The sequence below is a fragment of the Zea mays genome, chromosome 3 (assembly GCF_902167145.1).
Source record: "Zea mays cultivar B73 chromosome 3, Zm-B73-REFERENCE-NAM-5.0, whole genome shotgun sequence".
In the NCBI taxonomy this organism is placed as follows: Eukaryota; Viridiplantae; Streptophyta; class Magnoliopsida; order Poales; family Poaceae; genus Zea; species Zea mays.
This window is the reverse complement of record NC_050098.1, coordinates 235,366,318-235,386,123: the sequence shown is the minus strand read 5'-3', so window position 1 is coordinate 235,386,123 and position 19,806 is coordinate 235,366,318. Positions and strand designations below refer to the sequence as shown.

General features: G+C 47.3%; 3 protein-coding genes and 1 non-coding gene across 6 annotated transcripts; 1 reads left to right on the top strand and 3 right to left on the bottom strand.

The window, feature by feature from the left end:
• Positions 1–3,302: 3,302 nt before the first annotated feature.
• LOC103651658 (alpha/beta-Hydrolases superfamily protein) lies at positions 3,303–7,072 on the bottom strand. Of its 3 annotated transcripts, none has more exons than XM_008661351.4 (9): positions 6,802–7,068; positions 6,145–6,225; positions 5,544–5,682; positions 5,222–5,426; positions 4,861–4,989; positions 4,701–4,750; positions 4,524–4,621; positions 4,154–4,441; positions 3,303–4,060 (listed from the first exon to the last, which is right to left on the bottom strand). In XM_008661351.4, the coding sequence occupies exons 2-9, from the start codon at positions 6,190–6,192 to the stop codon at positions 3,578–3,580; spliced, it is 1,440 nt and encodes a 479-aa protein (XP_008659573.2). In that variant the 5' UTR covers positions 6,193–6,225; positions 6,802–7,068; the 3' UTR covers positions 3,303–3,577. The 3 variants fall into 3 exon arrangements, with proteins under 3 accessions (XP_008659573.2, XP_035821972.1, NP_001307419.1); XM_035966079.1 differs by having other exon boundaries at positions 6,145–6,228; positions 6,802–7,053; NM_001320490.1 differs by having other exon boundaries at positions 3,436–4,060; positions 6,810–7,072.
• A 2,965-nt stretch (positions 7,073–10,037) lies between these two features.
• LOC103651657 (cation/H(+) antiporter 15) lies at positions 10,038–13,512 on the bottom strand. The gene has a single exon (XM_008677341.4). The coding sequence runs from the start codon at positions 12,789–12,791 to the stop codon at positions 10,377–10,379; it is 2,415 nt and encodes an 804-aa protein (XP_008675563.3). The 5' UTR covers positions 12,792–13,512; the 3' UTR covers positions 10,038–10,376.
• Positions 13,348–13,544, top strand: LOC111591251 (U2 spliceosomal RNA). The gene has a single exon (XR_004857480.1). It is a non-coding gene; the product is annotated as a U2 spliceosomal RNA (small nuclear RNA).
• A 372-nt stretch (positions 13,545–13,916) lies between these two features.
• On the bottom strand, positions 13,917–17,936 carry LOC109945355 (F-box/LRR-repeat protein). The gene is made up of 8 exons (NM_001407178.1): positions 17,143–17,936; positions 16,538–16,666; positions 16,171–16,275; positions 15,689–16,082; positions 15,484–15,613; positions 15,110–15,404; positions 14,766–15,017; positions 13,917–14,381 (listed from the first exon to the last, which is right to left on the bottom strand). Exons 1-8 carry the CDS (start codon positions 17,854–17,856, stop codon positions 14,322–14,324), a joined length of 2,079 nt encoding a protein of 692 aa, NP_001394107.1. The 5' UTR covers positions 17,857–17,936; the 3' UTR covers positions 13,917–14,321.
• Positions 17,937–19,806: the final 1,870 nt, after the last annotated feature.

Genomic DNA, 19,806 nt, shown 5'->3' with positions numbered 1-19,806 from the left:
CATAGAGTGATTAAAAAACATTAGCTAATGAGACCTACTAGCGAGTGAGATCCACTAACTAACAAAGGGCACTAACTAATGAAAATTAGTGATTGACGAACACCACTAACTAATGAAGTCAACTCATCGGTGAAGACCAGTGACTAACAAAGGTTGTTGATAAATGAAAACTAATGAATGGTGAAATCCATTGATTGATGAAGGCCACTGACTAACAAAGGCTACTGACTGAAGATAAACAATTATAGATGATGACCACTAAGTGATGAGATCTATTGACTAGTGTAGATCATTAACTGATGAAGGCCATTGATTAACAAAGGCCATTGACTGGTGAAAGCATTTACTAGTAGAGGATCGTTGAAATTTCTAACGAAGGTTGAATACTTCATGAGAACCACTGATTGATGGAGAGTACTAACTGATGCGAACTCTAGAGCCATTGGACAGATATGTGATGAGGGTTGACACTTAATGGAAACCACTATTTGATGGAGTGCTAACTTATTTGAGTTGATAAGGTGACAACATGCATATAATAAGGAAAATATATTATATGGGAGGGTTAGCTCGAGGAGTTAAGAGATACTCGTGGTGTGGTGACATGCATGTTAGTAAGAAAAAGGGATTTAATAAAATAAAATAAAAATTAAGTTACCTGGTCAGGGCCAAGCATGTATAGCCTTTGGGTCATGCTTTTGTTGTGGTGAAGGTTGTGATAACTTTCTTACTCAAATTGGTGGCAAGTTGTACGCGAATGTTAATTTAAAAAAAATAACTTGAAAGGTGAATGTTTGGTCAAGTTTGTGAAAAGGTAAATCACAAGAGCAAAAAACACTCAGCAATATAAGTTGGTTAAGGTGTCATTGTTACCTTAATTGAGTCATGTTCCTACGAAGGATACTCTCAAGACATGCACACATGGTGAGAAATTGAAATAAAATAGTATATCATCAAATGATATATTACAGAGGTTAGCCAAGCATAGTTTGGTATGACTGGTTAGTGCAGTATAAACGAATACAAGGTCCTTAGTCGAAGTCCAAGTTTAAAAGGTACGATTGGATTACATACTTGTACGGTTATACCCATTATCTATTGAAGGGTCGAGCATATTAAGTTGCATGCACCAACTAGTTCAACCCAAAAGTTTAAACTGGTGGAGAGATGAATAATTCACTTGTATTCTAAGAGAGTGAACCTTTGGTGGAGTGAGAACCTCCATGATAGCCTTTAATGAATGGACTATGTCTCCTTTAATGAAGTTGTTCTAGCTTCACACGTGAAAAGAAAAAAAATCATCCAGGCAAGTAAATAAGCTTACTAGAGAACCAAAAATCATGAAGGTTCCATCGAACCAAATTAATGTAAAAATCACTAAGGTATTCTAGCTTCTTGAGATAGGTAGCTTCTAACTTTGCAAATAGAAATTTAGACCTCAAATGATAAGTTTAAGCTTCTCAACTGAGAGCATGGTGGTTCTAGCTTTAGGTGCTCAATAGTCTTAAAAATGACCTGCATATGTCAAGGGCAAATACTTACATTGTCTTCTATCAACACCTAAAGAAGATGCAAGAACAACATAAGCTATCTCATTTCATGTGCTTTCAATATCATGAGATCAATTATCTTGCAAATACATATGCCCCAATGAAGATACTCTTAAGTTGAAGAAGGAAGAAGAGAGGATCAAGAATGTTAAGTGCTTCAAATGTCGCACTTGGGGTCACCTCAACTCAAAGTGTCCAACCAAAAAATTGGTAAAATATCATGTGAAGCCTCAACCAAAGTCACAGGATGAGTAAGAGAAGCCCCAAGAGCAAATCAATGTCAATCATAAAATAGTGTTGATATGGAGACGAAAAAGAAAACAAGAAGAGGAAGAAAATGCATCAAATGCATAATCAAGATACCAAGATGATGAGCGAAAATTGAAATAAGTAAGATTTGCCTCACATCAAGTACAAATGTGAAGATATGGATCACTTTTTTCAAAGTGTACCAACAAGATTAAGAAGGATCAAACAATTGAGAAGAGAGAAGATACCATGAGATGGATCATCTTGCAAATGCATGCCCCAATGAAGATATTCTTAAGTTGAAGGAAGAAGAGAGGATCAAGAATGTTAAGTGCTTCAAATGTCAAACTTGGGAGTCACCTCAACTCAAAGTGTCCAACCAAGAAATTGGTGAAGTATCAAGTGAAGCCTCAAGACGAGCAAGAGAAGAAGCCCCAAGAGCAAATCAAGATCCACCATAAAATAGTGTTGGTATGGAGACGAAAAAGAAAACAAGAAGAGGAAGAAAAATGCATCAAATGCATAATTAAGATTCTGAGATGATAAGCAAGAATCAAAATAAGATTTAGCTCACATCAAGTACAAATGCGAAGATATGGATCACTTTTGTCTCGAAGTGTACCAACAAGCTTAAGAAGGATCAAACAATTGAGAAGAGAGAAGACAATATGAAGCAAAATTTGAGAAAGAAAGAAAAACTCAATCAAAGAGGTATTACTATATATGTCAAAAAAGAGGACACATGGTAAATTCATGTTCCCTAGGTAACAATTATAAGCCTATTCTATATGATACTAATATTGTGCTTAGAAAGATGGCAACGATGCATTATTGGTTGAAATTGCAAACCATTCAGCCATCCATACTAAGACAATGTGTAAGTTTGTTGCTCTAAACTTGAAAGCCCAACTTGGTTTGGGTACCATCAAAAGTGGATAATTGATGGGATCCCATAATTGATTGTAGGTACCATCAACATTGGAGGCTTGATTCATGTGGTGTTCGTATTATCAATCAAATGTAAAGTCAAGTATTGAATCCTAGTATAATTCTATCTCGATGGCAAGTCAAAAAATCAGTGGAGTCCAAAGTGCTATTGCTATAGTCTAGTGGTGGTTGATTAAAATTCATGATATATTTGATGGCTTGCAAATGAGTTGAATTGAAGCTTGCAATTGAATGATCATGAGCTATCAAGGTACATACCTTGTTGATGATCATGAGCAATTTATGATGTGTTTGGTTTGAGGTCAAAATAGTATGAGACAATGTCATCCTGATTTGATGGCAAGGTCATCCCTAACAGTCACCAGTTTTTTTTATTTAGTAGAAGGGATAAACTTGGATGAAACCATTCTAGTTTTTGTTTGTATGATGGTTAGCTGTCACTACTCGAGAGAGGCGGGGGCGGCCATCCCAGTTTTCGAGAGCACGAGAGAGGCGAGGCCGGCACCATCCACTCGGTTTTTTTAGACCACACCGCCATAAAAAATTGCTCCAGTGTTCACCTCATCCCGTGTGACCCTCATCCAAACATTATAGAAAATGTGGCCACCCCTTTATATCAATTTTTGTACATCCAACCAAACACAACACAGTAGAACCTTCTCCATCCACCTCTGAACTTCACATGCTATACAACACAAGTTTCTGTCAACCAAACAAAAACAGGTCCCAAAGCACTTTGAGCAGCACAACTCTGTACAGCCAGCAACAGGCCAGTCTACGATTACAGGAGGATACATCCCACTATCGCCAGCCAACACCAAAAGCTACTTTCACTCGTCTTTCATTGCCATCTCATGCCTCCTCTTCTGTGCAACCTCGACAAGTAGAGTCAGCAGGGCTTCGCATACCTGCGACGTGTCCGCCTGATCCCCAGACTCTTCTTTCAGCGACGAATACACCATCCACGCGTGGTCTAGCTTCCGCTCCGGCCGGACCGCCACTGAACCAGGAACCTCAGCATCTTTCCTCGTCACGAGACCGTCACTCTTCTCGCCATACCTCGCCACCAGCAACTGCGAGCATGCTGCCATCGCGGCTGAAAGTGGCATCACAACTGGGATCCTAGTGGAATTGCCATCGCCAGCAATCGGGAGCTCCAGGTGTGCAACGTGAGAGAGCGCTGTGAGCACGCTGGGAGTGATGCTTGCCTCCGTGTGGAACGAAACGATAGGAACATCCTGAGGTAGCGGGTGCCGTCGCAGGAATTCTTTCCGCCTTTCATAAGTCAGATCTTCTAGAGCCTGCAGATCACCCTGAACACAAGGCAATTAATAGAGTCAGCAACACTGTCATTCAATAGGCAGGCTGGTTAGTGACTGGATTGCTGGAATGATCAAGGAAAATACCTTAAGGACCTTGGATACCAAGATCTCCATGATCTTACGCAGCCTGACATAGTCACCAAGCTGCCCCTCTCGCAGGATATCTGAAGCAACGGGGCTTCCTCCATATGGACTTTGGGCTAATGCTAAACCTGCGACTTTGTCTTTGAGTTGTGGCCAGTAGAGGGAGAGGGCTGCAGCCGCATCAACACCACCCTTGCTGTGACCAAGGAGGAGCACACGTTTCCTTGATCCCCAGTATATTTCTTCTATGTATTCCTTTATCTCTCGTGCATTTTTACTCACTGAAGACTGCAATGTGGTTTTTTTTTAATGCACTGCTTTGTCAACTAAGTGTCAAGAAGCAAAAGTTCAGGTTAGTGTATGGTAGTACCTCACTATGAATTTTGGCAATATGGCAAGCCAGACCCATCTTGGAGAAATATGCCTTTGTTTTGACAAAGTAAAGAGGTCCGTGGTTACTAAACAGACCTATAAACAACCAGAAATATAATGTTATCATAAAAGGTTGGAAACTGACAGCTCATAATAGGAGAACCAGCTGACTAACCTGGAACCAACAAGTAAACCAATGAATCAGATAGCTTGTGTTCATTTTTTCTGAAGAGGGATGAAATGGTCCATATGAGATAAAGCTCATATCAAAGCTATCGTTAAAAGCATGTTTGGATATCATCAGAATCAAGTTCGAGTTTGGTACATCTGCTGACCTCACAGAATCCAAAATCTCTAAGAATCTGGCTGTCCCATCCTCAGTTGTAGGTAAGCTTTGATCTCGCTGGAGCCAGCCAATATCATCTGCTGAACCACGGACCGTTTTCCGAGCACGTTCAACAAGGCTGCACAACATATCAGGGACATCTTATGGAACGCGATTACATCCATCCACCATCCAAATTTGATTAAAAAATAGCATCCAGTTTTAACTCAGTTCCTATTTAGTATGGGAAAGATAGACCCACCGTTTATCAAATTCTAAGGCAGGTGCTGCACTGATAGACACTGTGCATCAAATTCTAGCAGGATTTGAATAAGAGGAGAAAAACATAAAGATGCAGAGCAATCTTGTACCCTTGGAACAGTGAAGCTCCATTCTGAAAAACATGCGAAGGCACCATCTGTCCAGCGTTTTCTTGAGAGGGGTTTCCACCACAATCTGACTGACCAAGGGATGAATTGGTACCGGAAGGCTCTACTGAAGAAGTCTGAACAGAAAGTCTGCCTGAAGCCGATGCAGGTGGCAGTGTTAATAACTCTTGGCCCTCCTCAGATAGACCTGCATTAAGATGGCAAACATGACCTGGCAGTTAAAATGGAATTATCATAAGGGCTGACATCTCTTACACAATTGACATGAGGGAATTATTTTCTCAAAACAATTAAAAGAACTAACCCACAAAACCAGGTACAGGGAGGCATTGAGTGAGGAATGAAGCTGTCTGGGCAAGATAAGATGCAGCTTGGTTTAAAGCTGGCACGGAGAGGAATAGTTGTGAATCTTCAACACCGTCAGCTGAGTAACTATCATCAACCTGTATTAATCAAACAGCAGTCAAAAAATAAATAATTAACCAAAGAGACTAAAGTAGAGTTACAAAAGTTTGCCTATATTGTACGTTTACATACAGAATCAATCGATTTAGTTATGCTGCTCTTGTTACCTAATTATGCATATGTTTCAAGAATCAAAGAAATAACTAAATTAAGTTGTGTGTAGTATTATAAGAATCATAGCAACAACGCCTTTGAAACTCAGCTTCCAAAATTTGGTATTCGAAGGGCAGTGGTGCCAAGGGCAACTAGTAGACATAGTCTACTCTCCATGACAGAGCATGCTTGACAAAGAGGGTCATGGCTGAATGGTTCATCACTCGGTAATAGAAAAAAAGACTATTATATATACTTTACTAAATACAAATCCATGCAAGTCGAACAAGGTTATGGAAATTCAGTGCATTAGATAACAAAATGGAAAATTTGGAAAGTGCACACACCGCAGAAGATGTAGATGGCCCCCCCTGTGTTGAAGGTGATTCCCTCATGATTGGTGGTGTGGTTATCCAGAGAAGAGAGACCTGCTAGCGACACCCCCATTTGTCACGATAACCAATGTGCAATGAACTAGGAATGAAACTCCATAGATAAAGTAACAGGAAAATAAGTTTAGAACTTAGAAGGCTATCTGGCTATGACATATAGAACTGAGAAAGAGAGACAACTGAAGAGCAAGTCACGAGGTCCTTTTAGAGCTAAGGAAGCACAACTGCACAAGTAACAAAAAAGTGGGGTACTCTTATCATCAAGAAAGAAAGGTATGAAAGCATCTCCGGACTCCAATCCGCAAAGGGATAGACACTTCCAGCATGTGTCTTAACATGACGTCAGAAGCTAATTACTCTGTTTTTTTATCTATTTCTTGCTACAAGATATATACAAGAAAAAATAGAACGCTAGAGCCATGCCCGCACTGCTAAAATTAAGAGCTAGGTTTCTCAGGATAAAGGAAGCTGCGAATTCTCGACTGAACAGAAGCAGTCGGCGTACCGATGAGACATGGTAATCGTGGAACCGAATCACATCAGGAGATAGGACCGAACGGAATAATCTCGACTACAACACGAGGGGGGAGCGAGAAAAACAAAAAATGATACCAGTTTACCGGATATCGGAGTCGTGGATGTCGCCAGGATAGCGGGATTGCGTAGAGGCAGTCCTCTCCTTCCCGCGGCCGCGTCGTAGATCTCGCCCCGCCGCTCTATTTTTTCCGTTTTTCTTCCTCGTTTCTGTTGTTTTTTCTTTCCTCGTCCTGACTGTTCTTCCTTCGCCGGCGACCCGGCGTCGATCACTGGAGCCGGTATGCTGGTGGGCGGTTGGCCGGTGGCCCAGTGGTTAATGAGCCATGGGCCATAACTAAATTCTGCTTGCTGCACCCGGGCCAGTAAACCCTTCTTCATAGAAGGCAAGAAGGCCCACAGGCTTTTCCACAACACATTATGAGCGATATACAGCGGCGTGCATTGTTTTCAATTTTTATATAACATACACTTTATATTATGTTTGGGCATAGAATATAAAACACAAAAATATGTGTTTTATTGATTAGCTAGGTGTGAATTAAAGATGCCAACGAGCATATTTTACCCATGTGTTGCGGGTAAAAACTCTATAGGTGCGGATTTGGTGTGAGTTTGTACCCGAGATACGAATGTGGGTTTGATTCTCAACCCGATAGGTTTTTTCTCACGTGTATGAAAATGTTATACCCGTGTCCGCAAACCTGCTTACCCCGGATATATATGTGGCTGATTGCCGATTGGTTCCCCGGCTGGCGCGCGCATGGCTCGAGCGGGCCTAGACCTCTAGGGAAGTCCACTCTCCACATCTCCAGACGTGCATGCCAGACAGTGAAAAAGTGGCTAAACTGCATGCGCGCGCATGCAGAGCTATGGACGAAGACGCAGGCAACTGAACACGCGCTTGCGCATGGTCAATGCACCGTGCGAGCCCGCGCGCGTGGGGCACGGTAACCAATCAGCCTGTATGTGTATGTGTGTATTATATATACATATTTGTGTATGTATATTTATATGTGTATATATATATATATGATATTTATATAAATATATGTGTATAATTATGTGCCCGCTGTATACTACATCCATGTTCTTCGTAATTGGGGTTAGATAGATTGTAATTTATCTTTTTCTGATTAACACACTAAAGTTTGTACTAGAAAATATATTAGAAATTACAAAATATGAAGGCATGATCATTTATGAAATAAATAATACATTGATAAAAATATATGCTTATTCGTGAAAAATATGCACTTCAATTAGTGTAACTGTAAGTAATTCAATGACTGGCACACATGAGGAGCCATGGGAGGCGGGGTCGGTGGTTCGGTGCCATGAGTGACACTAGTTGTGTCATCCTTTGAAAGCACTAAGGTTGTTGTAGAGGCTAGCGTCATCACAATATCTAATGAGCTCGTAGTGGTGTCGGTGTGGTTGCGTCCGTTGTTAAGATTCATCAAGCGGTATTCCACGACAAGGTATGCATTGGCCTTTAGGTCAACGTCCCCGTCCTTCTAAATCTAGGACATCGGTTCATCGAATACGACATCTTTAGACATGATGGTGTGACTTGTCACTCGATCATAGAAGTTCCACGTCTTGGTGTTTAGCTCATAGCCGAGAAAGACAACCCAAGTGCAGCAGTCATCGAGCTTTCTTTATGTGCAGCTTTGTCATCTTGACGCTCATCACGTACCTAAAAGTGCAAAGGAACTGGACATCCGGCCTACGACTATGCCATGCCTCATGAGGTGCCATATTGTCAATGGTGTTTAATGGGTGACTGGTTCAACAAGAAGATGACTGCGACAACCGCCTCGCCCTAGAATATCGTTGGCATGTTCTGGCTCTCCAGCAGACTACATGCCATGGAGATGACAGTCTAGTTCCACCGGTCAACGATATTGTTCTGTTGTGGCATGTGCAATATCGTGTGTTGTTGCTCAACGTCGTGTTCGGCACAATACTCATCAAACTTAGTGGTATGCTCACCGTTTTGTTAGTGTACGGGTACGGTACGACACACGTAAGTTGTGGCCTTTCTCCTCCACCTTTGCTCAAACTTTTTGATAACAGTGGGTGTCGCTCTTGGCAGCGAGTAACGCCACCCGCACATACATGTCTCGATCATCAACCAACATAAGGAATTAATGCTTATATGATGAGATTGCAAAGGTCACCATGGACTAGGTCTAGTAGCCCGTTTGTTTTTTCGTTTCTCCTATGATGCAAATGGTGATACAATCGTCACATAGCTAGTGGACATACTCGACGTGAGGCAACCCGTGCACCATGGCCCGTTGCTCGATCTTGCACACAATGTCAAAGAGAAGGAGATATAACGTTCATGCCACAACCACACACTATTGTTGGTGTGTGCAATCAAGCGCAACGGTCACCCAATCTTCATATGTAGCCGGTACGGACGGTTCGCTAAGCTGGACTCAGGCGAATAGGTGCCTCTTGTCATCACAAATCCAAAGGTAGTTGTGATTGGTGTGGATGTCGCAATTACCCTCGTCGAGATAGCTGAGGCTGATGATGTTGGTGATTAGCCTCGGGACGAAGTACACCCTCGCGAGTGGGCGGTGCTCACCAGTCCTGGATCCTTCGAGTGCGACCTTTGAGCCATCACTAAATTTGATGGTGTCATGGATCATCGTATCGGTGTCGATGAAGGTGTCTTGATCGTCTGACATGTGGTTCTTTGCCTAGTTATCAAGGTACTAGAGGCTATGGGGTCGCGCTCTATCTCGCCATCGAGCTGCACAAAGATCTTCCCCTCAACGACGTGTAGGGGCCAACGCTCAGACGAAGATAGGGTCATAGTGGCTTGTGGTGGCAGTGGCACATTATGGAAGACATTGGCTCTTACCGCCTCCAAGTTCACCTATGTCAACATTGCACACTCGTGGTGATTGGTGCATGTGAGCATAAAGAACTAAGTCCCGATGACGGATGTCTACACTAGTGGATCATGACCTCAAGTGTCCTATGTGTGGCGGTGCGAAGACGAGACATGGCGTCCTCATCGCCTCCATTACCATCTTGGCAGAGCAAGGTGGCGACTCATCCTTGTCTCATATGGGTTTAATACTCGATGTTAGCCATCTATTTATATACATCTCACCCATAAATAACTGAAAACTAATAAATAAATAGATAAAAACATGCTTAGAAGAATAATGTTTTCAGGCTGATTGATTCGAATTAAAGCCAGTTGTTCGGACTGTTGCAGCTGCAACTTATAGAAATAAAACATTGTAAAAGCAGTAGAAACTGATACAGATTAAAGTCAAACGAACAGAATGTTTGTTTGGAAACTCTCGTATTCAACTCAATCCACGTGTATTGAGGTGGTTTGGAGTGTAATTTATATCATAATCAATATTAATACATGTGGATTGAGATGATTGAGAAGAGTATTCAAACCAGGACTAAGGTTACAAATCGAACCCAATGATATCTCTGTAAAAAAAAGTGGAAATTCTGAATTACGTGTCCTCCTCACAGCTGACGAGTCAGTGACATAAACGGGAGATTCCAGGGCTGTTCACATCACAATAGCTTGGATCTCACCTACCTGATCTCAACTGATTGATTACAAAAATTAAATTAACTTGACACCGGCCGGCAAGGCGGAACGATGATTAATCATTGACGGAGCTTCCAGTGGCGATGGTTTTCTTGGGCGGCTGCTGCTGGATGACGAGGATGGAGACCTTGGACGCGAACTCCGCGGAGGCGAGCATGTCCCCCAGCACGCCCAGCTCCGGGAACTCGCTCCACTCCGACAGCCCGCTGGTGAGCGCCGTGGACCCCTCCGGGTCACCTTCGCCTTCCCCGCCGCGCCGACCCACGATGAGCAGGTCGAACTTCTCGCTCATGGCGCGCACCACGGACGCCGTGCCCTCCGCGTCCTCCACCGTCTTCTCCACGTACACCACCCGCTCGTTGTCCCTGTGCCTGCTCCAGAACTCCTGCAGCAGCTCCTCGTCCCTCGCCTCGTCGCGCCCGCCCATCCCGACCCAGTTCCGGAGCTTGAACCGCACCACCGTCAGCGACATGGTCCCGGTCTCCGGCATCCGCGCCGCGTACGCCAGCGCCTCGCGGTCGTCGGCGCCTCCCAGAAAGTAGAGCGCTGCCCGCTGGAGCAGGCTGTTGGCGGCGGTGGCGCACGCCGACCCGGACGCGAGGCCGTGGTCCACGAGGATGGCGACAGAGCAGGGCGCGTACTGCAGCACGCTCCGGTTGATGGAGCGGATGGCGTTGTTGGCCGTGCTCCGCGCGCCGTCCGAGGACTTGTGGAAGGGGAGCAGGATGAGGTTGGCCTTCCGGCTGTGCGCCAGCGAGCACACGTCGTGGTGCATCGAGCTGAAGGGCGCCTGCGCCACGTACGGGCTCACCGTCACCGCCCCTGGCGCCGCCTGCTGCTCCAGGTACCGGAACGCGTTCACGATGCGGTCCGACGACGTCGGGTTCCCGCCGCTGCTCGTGCTCTTCCGGTGGGGCTTGAGCACGGAGGCGGCGCGGCCCACGAGCTCCGTGAGGTGGAGCACGATGAGCGACACGGGCGAGTCGCGGGACGACCCCGACGCCTCCAGCAGGTCGATCAGCGGCGCCGCGTGGTCCTCGCTGTAGAGGCAGGTGAGCACGCGGAGGTCGGCGCTCATGCGCGCGTGCTCCAGCGACCGCCGCTTCGCCCGCGCGAACTGCCCCGACGGGTCGTACAGGAGCTTGATCAGCGGCGTGGACACGGCGGTGATGAGCACCATGGCCAGGGTCAGCGTGGAGTAGTGCTCCGCGGTGGCCTTCATGCTGTCGCCCCAGCTGTTGATGGCCGCCACCTCCACGATGCCCCGGATGTTGAGCATGAGCGCCAGCACGGCGGCGTCACGGAACGGCATGGCGAAGAAGAGCCCCGCGGCGACGCAGCCGACGAGCTTCCCGGAGACGCAGAGCACCACGAACAGCTCCAGCGCGCACCACCTCTCTGAGGCCTCCTCCGCCTTGCTGAAGTCGGTGCGGTAGCCGGAGAGCGCCATGTAGACGGGCAGGAAGAGCGCGATGAAGAAGGAGTCGAGGCGCTCCGTCATCGTGGCGCCAATGGGCATGCCGCCGGGGAGCGCCAGCCCCAGCATCATGGGCCCGATCATGTACTTGAAGCCGATGGCGTCCGTGACCAGCGCCGACAGCAGCGCGGCGATGACCACCACGACGAAAGAGCCCTCGGACAGGAGCGCCCCCGTCGGGGTGCGCTTGTACGCGATGTAGCGGCCGGCGGGGCGCGCGACGAAGCCGACGAAGAGCACGAAGGCGACGAATGAGGCGAGGATCCTGGCCGTGAAGGCCGGCGACATGGCCTCGGAGACGAGGAACACCGCGGCGGAGCAGGCGCGGAGGAACCAGGAGGTGACGTCCGTGATGAGGGACGCCGTGAGCGCGATGCGGCCGAGGTCGGTGTTGAGGAGGTCCAGGTCGGAGAGCGCGTCGGCGACGACGGGGAAGGAGGAGAGGGAGAGGCGGACGGCGAGCTCGGTGACGAGCGAGGAGCCCCGCAGGTCTTCGGGCAGCGAGGGCTGGAGCGCGTGGAAGACGGGCAGGGTGATGGCGAGCGGGACGACGGCTCCCGTGATGCCGACGGCAACGGCGCGGCCGCTGGGGCGGCGGAGCAGGCTGAGGTCGGTCTTGACGCCCATGGAGAAGAGGAAGAGGATGAGCGCCACCAGGGAGACGCTCTCGAGGATGTAGGTGCCCCGCTCGGAGAAGAGGAGGTCGCGGAAGGAGGCGTTCCGGCCCAGCACGGAGGGCCCCAGGAAGATGCCGACCAGCATGTGGGTGACGAAGCGGGACTGGCCGAGGCGGCGGAGCACGACGTGGGCGGCCGCGGAGAGGACTAGGATGACGGACACCTGCACGAGGAGCAGCGGCAGCGAGAAGCGCAGCGGCTGGTCGCCCAGGAACATGCCCTGCGAGTTCACCAGGTTGTTGTCGTAGCACGCCGCCGCCAGCGGCTTCGCCGTCGCCTCCAGCGCCCCCGACGACAGGTTCGCCACCGCCGTCATGTCTTCGGGCTCGCTGTCTGTTAGAATCGGATGCTGTTGCTGACAAATCAAGTGATGATCTGTCGGCTAACTAGGCTGTGCCATTGCTGCCATTTGATTGGAATCCCATCTATTATTTGGACGGATCAACCTCCCTCTCTTCTTGTTTCTTGACGTCGCTTTGCTTCTGGAAAATGGGAGGAGAGACACTGGAGGTCTTGCATGGGAGAGGTGAAGAAGAGGCTTGTTTTCATTCGGCTATTCTTAGTTGTGTGGATGAGAGGGATAATAGACGGGAACATGCATCCAACGTACATAAATTCGAGCAAAATTAGAGATGCAGCATCCCCCGTTTTGTCCGGATTTTAACAGTTGGGCCTAACTAATAAGTATCGGAGGCAACAACGCCCGCTGGGCTGCGGCCCATTAACATAGCACTAGACGGACACCGCCGCAGTCAGCGTTCAGCCGGATGCAGTGCGATCGGCTTCATCCGTTTAGTCCCACCTCGCCCAGCCAAAGCAGCGGGGAGGCCCGGACTCGCTACAAAAGGAGACGGAGGTTGGCTGTTTAGAGCATACCTTTCTCGGCCTTTTGGCTAAGATCAAGTGTAGTATCTGTTCTTATCAGTTTAATATCTGATATGTGGACCATGTGTTCACTTCGATATTAAATTTATTTTTTGTGGGGGAGGGTCCACTACAGTGGCTTGCCACTGGGCCCCTCGAGCGTCGCTCGGCCGTTGCACTACTGGCTGAGCCTGGCGCACCCCAACCAATCCAATTCGAGATTTTTTATTAATATTTTTTACGACATATAAGCAGAAGTTGAAAGTCTTAGTAACAGATCCAGAGGCAAGGGAGGCTGTGCATCTCCTGTAATCCTGTCTTACAATCATCGAATGTCTCGTTCCTTCGATACTACCAGCCCCAAGGCGCCTGACCTCGCTCTCTTCCCCTTACCCTTCAGCTGTATGCTTCGATCGAGTTTCATGTGCCTGTCCAACCCTGATCCAAATCGGACTCAACAAACTCCAGGAACTACATCCTCCTGTGTCGTATGCAACCGGCAAATCCACTTCATTCCAAGCAGGCAGAGATCACCAGTGCCCCTTCATTCTCTTCTTGCATCCCAAACACGGCAGTATAAAACATGAATGCAAGCCACTTCATTCCAGCTGATCACAAATATGAATGCAACAGATACAGGCACTGCAAGGCATATCGTACTAAATTTCAAAAACATTTTCTCATCTCTTTCCTTTTTATCTTAATACATGCTAATAGTCAACTTCCTCGCAAATGATCACCTCACCAAACAATGGGATCTACACATCTATAGCAGTATAAAACAACATCAAGACATACATACACCTCTGCTCAAATGCTGGTATCTTTGTGCCGAATCGCACTGATTACAACGCTGAGTTTGGAGCTCCCCCCATCAGACTTCACTTCTGGATGCCATTGCCAGCCAACAACAACTCATCCATCCATACGATGCATGCCACGATTTCCACGATAGCGGCTACGCTCGAGGTCTCCTGTATTCTCATCGCACAAGCACATCTTGTGACTGTTGCTTCCATACATCACAAGGCTCCACCTCAACCTGAACAATGCCACACCAATTATTAGACACTGTCACACTGTTTTGCTTTTGCAGACTTGTGATTGTAGTAAGAACAAATCGACTCAACAGATTCAAGACAACTGTGCTATACTCTTTATTTAGGCATTTTTTAAACACACACACACATCATCCATAAGCAAATCATGAGTCGCGTGTTTTTAAGCATAGACAAGATATCACAGATACAGAGAAGAAACAGCACTGCATTTAGATCTGGCAGCACAAAACATAGACGAATAGAACCACATCTTTTCTGAAACAAATAGTGTGTATCGTTTTCAAGCAGCAAATCGGGCAAGAACTAGTTGACGAGCACAAGGGTCTAACGCTGTGTGTAAAGCAACCAGGGGAGCAGTAGAATACCTTGAACGGTTTATCGATCCACTGGAAAACACAGCCACGTGCCTCAACATTTTTTATCGTATGAGGAGGCATCATGGATCTGAATGCTTCATGAAGCTTCACTTTCGTCAACCCACCGCAAACCATAAGAGTTGCTGTCAAGCCATTGGGTGTTATACCCGCCAAATGGACGATGGTCATGTTCTGCAGGCCGGATATGCTAGAAAGGGAAAGGAGCCCAACATCGGTGACTGAACAGTATGACAAGTTTATCTGTAACGAGACATACATGGTATTAGCACAATTGCAGAACACACAAGGTATCACGAGATTCCTGTTACAGTTACAGGAGAGAAGGATAATACCTGACGGAGGCTATGAGCGAACTGGGAAAGGTAAAGCATTCCAACATCATTAATCCCGAAGCATTTCTTAATATCAAGCTTGGAAAGCAGCCTGCACCCCATCGCTATTTCTGAGAGCCCAATCGATGAAACACTGGGGCAGCCACGGATCTCCAAAGTATTCAGCTTTGCGCATTTTGAGAGTGAAATCAGTGAACGGTCTGTTATTTCTGTGCAGTATGATAGGTTGATAGACTCTAGCATCGGACAACCCTGCGCAATTTGAATAATTCCATCATCGCTAATAACTCCACACCTGAAACAGAGAACATAAGTTAGTTTGCTGACAAAAGTCAACTAAACAAAGAGAACCGCAAGGCATGTCTAATAATGACCTGTACAAATCAATCTCGCGGAGTTTTGGGCAAGACCTTCCAATGTGGCTAAGACCTTCATCACTTATCTTCAAGCAAATGCCAATTTTTAGGCTCGAAAGTTCGCTACATCTGGCAAGAGCTTTCAATCCTGTACAGAAAATATTCAGAGTCAGCTTTATGTCCATCTGGCGAAGAATAATATAGTAGCCAGTTCAATATGTACCTTCATCATCCAAATCACTGTCAGTAAGGTCCAACTCTTCCAAGTGAGAACAGTGCTTCCCAATCAGTTGGAGTGCTCCACTGGAAACATGGCTACAAGACTCCATCCTCAGAGAGATGAGGGAAGTGCACGAACTAGTTATGGCCGCTAGTGAAACATCAGTAATACTGCGACAACAGGTAATGTCCAGCTTCAGCAGGTTCTTTAGCCTTGACACAACAAAAGAGAGTTCTGTATCTGTCACTCCAGATGACTTGCTAAGACTTAGCTCCCTTAAAGAAACACAAGAGGTCCCAATGGCTTTTAGTCCATTGGCCATGAATTTGCAGCCTTCCAGCTTCAGGGCCTGCAGTTTAGGAAGCTTCTGGAAGTTTCTCACCATAGAAGGAGTAACCTGATACATGAAGGGTGTAGATTAAGCTGTGAGGGCTCAGGTCATGCCAAGGTGATACAATAATATGACCAGATGGTTAGCTACTTACAGGACAGCAGTATGAAAGATCCAGTTCCAATAGATTGGGTACCGACTTCAGGATGGATGAAACTCCTACATCGGTGATATTCTGACACTGAGACATATCAAGCACCTGCAACCGTGCAAGCATGCAAGTTCAGTTAAGTAATAAACGGAGCTTTGTGCTACTATCAAACACTTCTTTTGTGTGATCTATCAAAAATACATATTTTAGTACAGGTGACCAGTTCAGACAAGGCATCTTCATAGTTCAGAACCTAACAGTGTAAGATCAAATAGAAAATAATATAGTGGCGTTTCGAATGAATGTAATGTTTGATTTTGCTCATAACAAGCGAATCCATAAAAACACCAAATTACCATGAGCGCCTCACCTGTAGTGATTTACTGCATTCTCTCTCAAGACTAACAAGAGCACCATCATCGATTCCAATACACCCCACCAGTGTCAGCTCTTGAAGATTGGGTAGCTTCATGATAGAAGGCAAGCTATCCTTTGTGATCTGAAACAGAAGACACATCTCGATTTTATTATTACTCCAGCACGATAAGATAAGTGGGTCGCTAGGCACTAGGCACAAAGCTGCAAGAGAAACTAGAGTTGGCTACTAGTACGGTTCTGCTGATCCATTGTTGCAACGATGACTTGTCTTGCTTACAGATATAAGAACGTCCGCAGATCAAGAATACTATACTACCTAATACCTATACACTGGAGTGGCCCAATGCCCTAAGCACTAGCTGAATAAATTAGATTGAGCAGAATGATGGTCTAGTAACTGATGAAGATAGCAGATTTAGCAAAGGAACCCATAACTGAAGGCCGTTTTGCTCCGGTGGATTAAAGAGGGAGGCTGATGTTTTAAATAAAAAAATAAACATACTAGAAGGAAATAAAAACAGAACCTTCCGTCGCCTTTTTTTTCCCTTTTTTCCCAAGAAACGAACAGAGAAATCAAGAAACCCGGAAAGCGCTCACCATGGTGTAGGAGAGATCCAGGCTGGTGAGCTTCCTGCACTTGAGGGCGAGGAGCTGGATCCCCAGATCCGTGAGTCCAAGGCACCACTTGAGCGAGAGGTCCTTCAGCTCCGTGCACCCGACGGCGACGCATCCGAGGCCCATGTCGGTGAGCGGCTTCCAGCGGACCAGCGAGAGCCTCCGCAGCGCCCTGGCCCGCGCTACCTCGGCCGCCGCGGCGTCCCCGAGGTGGACCCCATTGGAGAGGTCGAGGTCGGCGAGGTCCGGGCACGCGGCGGCGAGCGCGGCGACGCCCGCGGCGCCGAACCCGCGGGAGCGGGAGAGGTCGACGGCGCGGAGGGCGGAGGAGCCGGAGACGGCGGCGGAGGCGAGGGCGGCGTCGGGGACGCGCGCGCAGAGGGTGAGGTCGAGGCGGGTCGCGGACGGGTACCGCGCCAGCGCGGCGGGCAGGAGGTCCGCGCGGAGCGGGCGGAGCGTCCGGCGGTGCCGTGACTCCGCGGCGTGGCAGGCGCGGGAGGCCAGCGCGAAGGACTTGAGCGCCCGCGGGTCGGCCTGGGCCACGCGGTCCAGGACCAGGAAGAGGAGCTCGTCGGCCAGCGAGTCGAGCGGCGGCGTGGGGGCGCCGGGGATGGGCGCGAGGGACGGGGACGGGGAGGGGGAGAGGGCGATGCGGCGGCGCTTGTGGTGCCGGTGCTGCTGGGCTGCCATGGCCATGCGGTGGTGGTGGTGGTGGTGGTGGCTTCTCGATCTGCGGCGGACGAGAGTGACTGGCTGGCACGGGAGGCAAGAAATGGAGGCCGGCGATGGAGATGGAGAAGGTGCGGGACAAGGAGGAGACGCGGTGGGATGTGGTGAGGCGGGGAGGGGAGATGACGATGCAGCCCCTGCAGCGTGTCGTACTGGGGAAAACGCGGGCTGTGCCTGTGTTTTCCGTATTTGCCCCTACGACACTGGTGGGGGAAAGTCGCCGTCAGGGGTAGGACGGTAAACTCGGCGTCCGTATGGAATCCGATTGGACAGAAGGTACGGTACGGCGGGTGTCCTCGGCGGGGTTAGAATCGGAAAGAAAGAGGCGTGAGGCGATGCGGGGGTGGGGAGGACGCCAAGGACTGCAGATCGTACAGCCTGGTGGTGCGGACGTGTACGTATAAGCGACTAGGTCTCGCCTTCCTACTGACGCAGACATGTGGCCCCGTTCCCCGACTTTGGCATCTCGAGATAGTCGCTGACTGGTCCCGTGCTCCCTGGGGACGGCTTTTGCTTTCCATTTCCCGTTCCGTTCCGTTCCGTTCCGTGGTGCGTGTCAGTGTCTTCCGTCGTTTTGTGTGGGCCCCGCCGTGCACGCAGTATTTTTATGCAATGTACGGATACCATTAGGCCCACGGTTGCTTAACCGTTTGGAATAGCCATTAGGTTTTGCTTAGTTTTAATCCAAAATGACTTTTACGTGTTTTATCTTTATAGATTATAGTTGCATCCGTTTAAATAGCTGACTTTAATCTAAAGTGAACAACATACATCCATATTTTCGATGACTGTTTTGTTGTACACTGCAAAAGTAAGTCTCAGCGGTGAAATGTTGCGCTTGATCTTGAAAAATAAAAGTTGTTTATATAGTCTACTATGAGGAACAAAAAAATCATCATATCAACGTGTAAAAAGGCCATATACCAATATACCCATAGCTGGGACAATTGATTGCCGAAGATGTGGACAGGGAAAGAGAATGTTAGGTATTTGTCAATTGGAGACCTAACTAGAGATGATTCCACTGGGTCATTATATTGGGGGCTGAGCATCTACCAAAAAAATGTTGTATCATGCACATACCTAATAATTACCTAAACCGTGTAGGTTTATCATTCTTTCTACTTATGGAGGTGTTTGTTTGAGATAATAATATGTCTAGATTATATAAACCAATAAATTTCGAACTAATGCTAGTTTAAAATTTATTGGTTTACATAATCTAAATAAATTATAATTCTAAACAAACACCTATGTCTTATTTCCATATAGATAGAAACTTAGGCTTTTATTTTAAAAAGAGGAAGAAGAAATGTATCTGAGGAGGATGGTGCGGTGCATGTGCCGTACCTAAAAAGGACGAAGGGACGGACGGGGTGGACCTGGGCTTGGTGGTGTGTCCACTCCACCCACGACAAGTAGCTGTCCTGTCCAGTACTCACCTCACCCTGATAAGCACCCGGCCAGCACTATGCCGCCCCTGATGGTCTAATAAACCAAAATTGTTTCTTTCGATTCGCTCACATGGATTTTTTTTTTATATATTGTAGCACTAGTGTTTAGCAGCTCCTTGAGCTTGGGATTCGACATTTTTCCGAAGGTACAGATATCTGTACGTCTTTATTTTGGAGTTTGCTTCCCAGTCACGGTAATAATAAAAGGAAAAAAAAAGAGAGAGATAGAAGGCAAGTTGGCATACAAGAACAACAACGTGGTTTATTTGGGGGAGGATAGACGACGATGGCCTTGGTTGACTTGGATTTTCTGATGAAACATCATCATGCCATACGAACATTCTACGGAAGGCCATCTAAATAGCTAAGCCGATGACAAGGAAGGAAGCCTCTTCTCCCTTACCGATCGACAGCAGCTGCTAACTGCTACGAGTCGATGGAGAGAAGATGGACAGTCATCCCA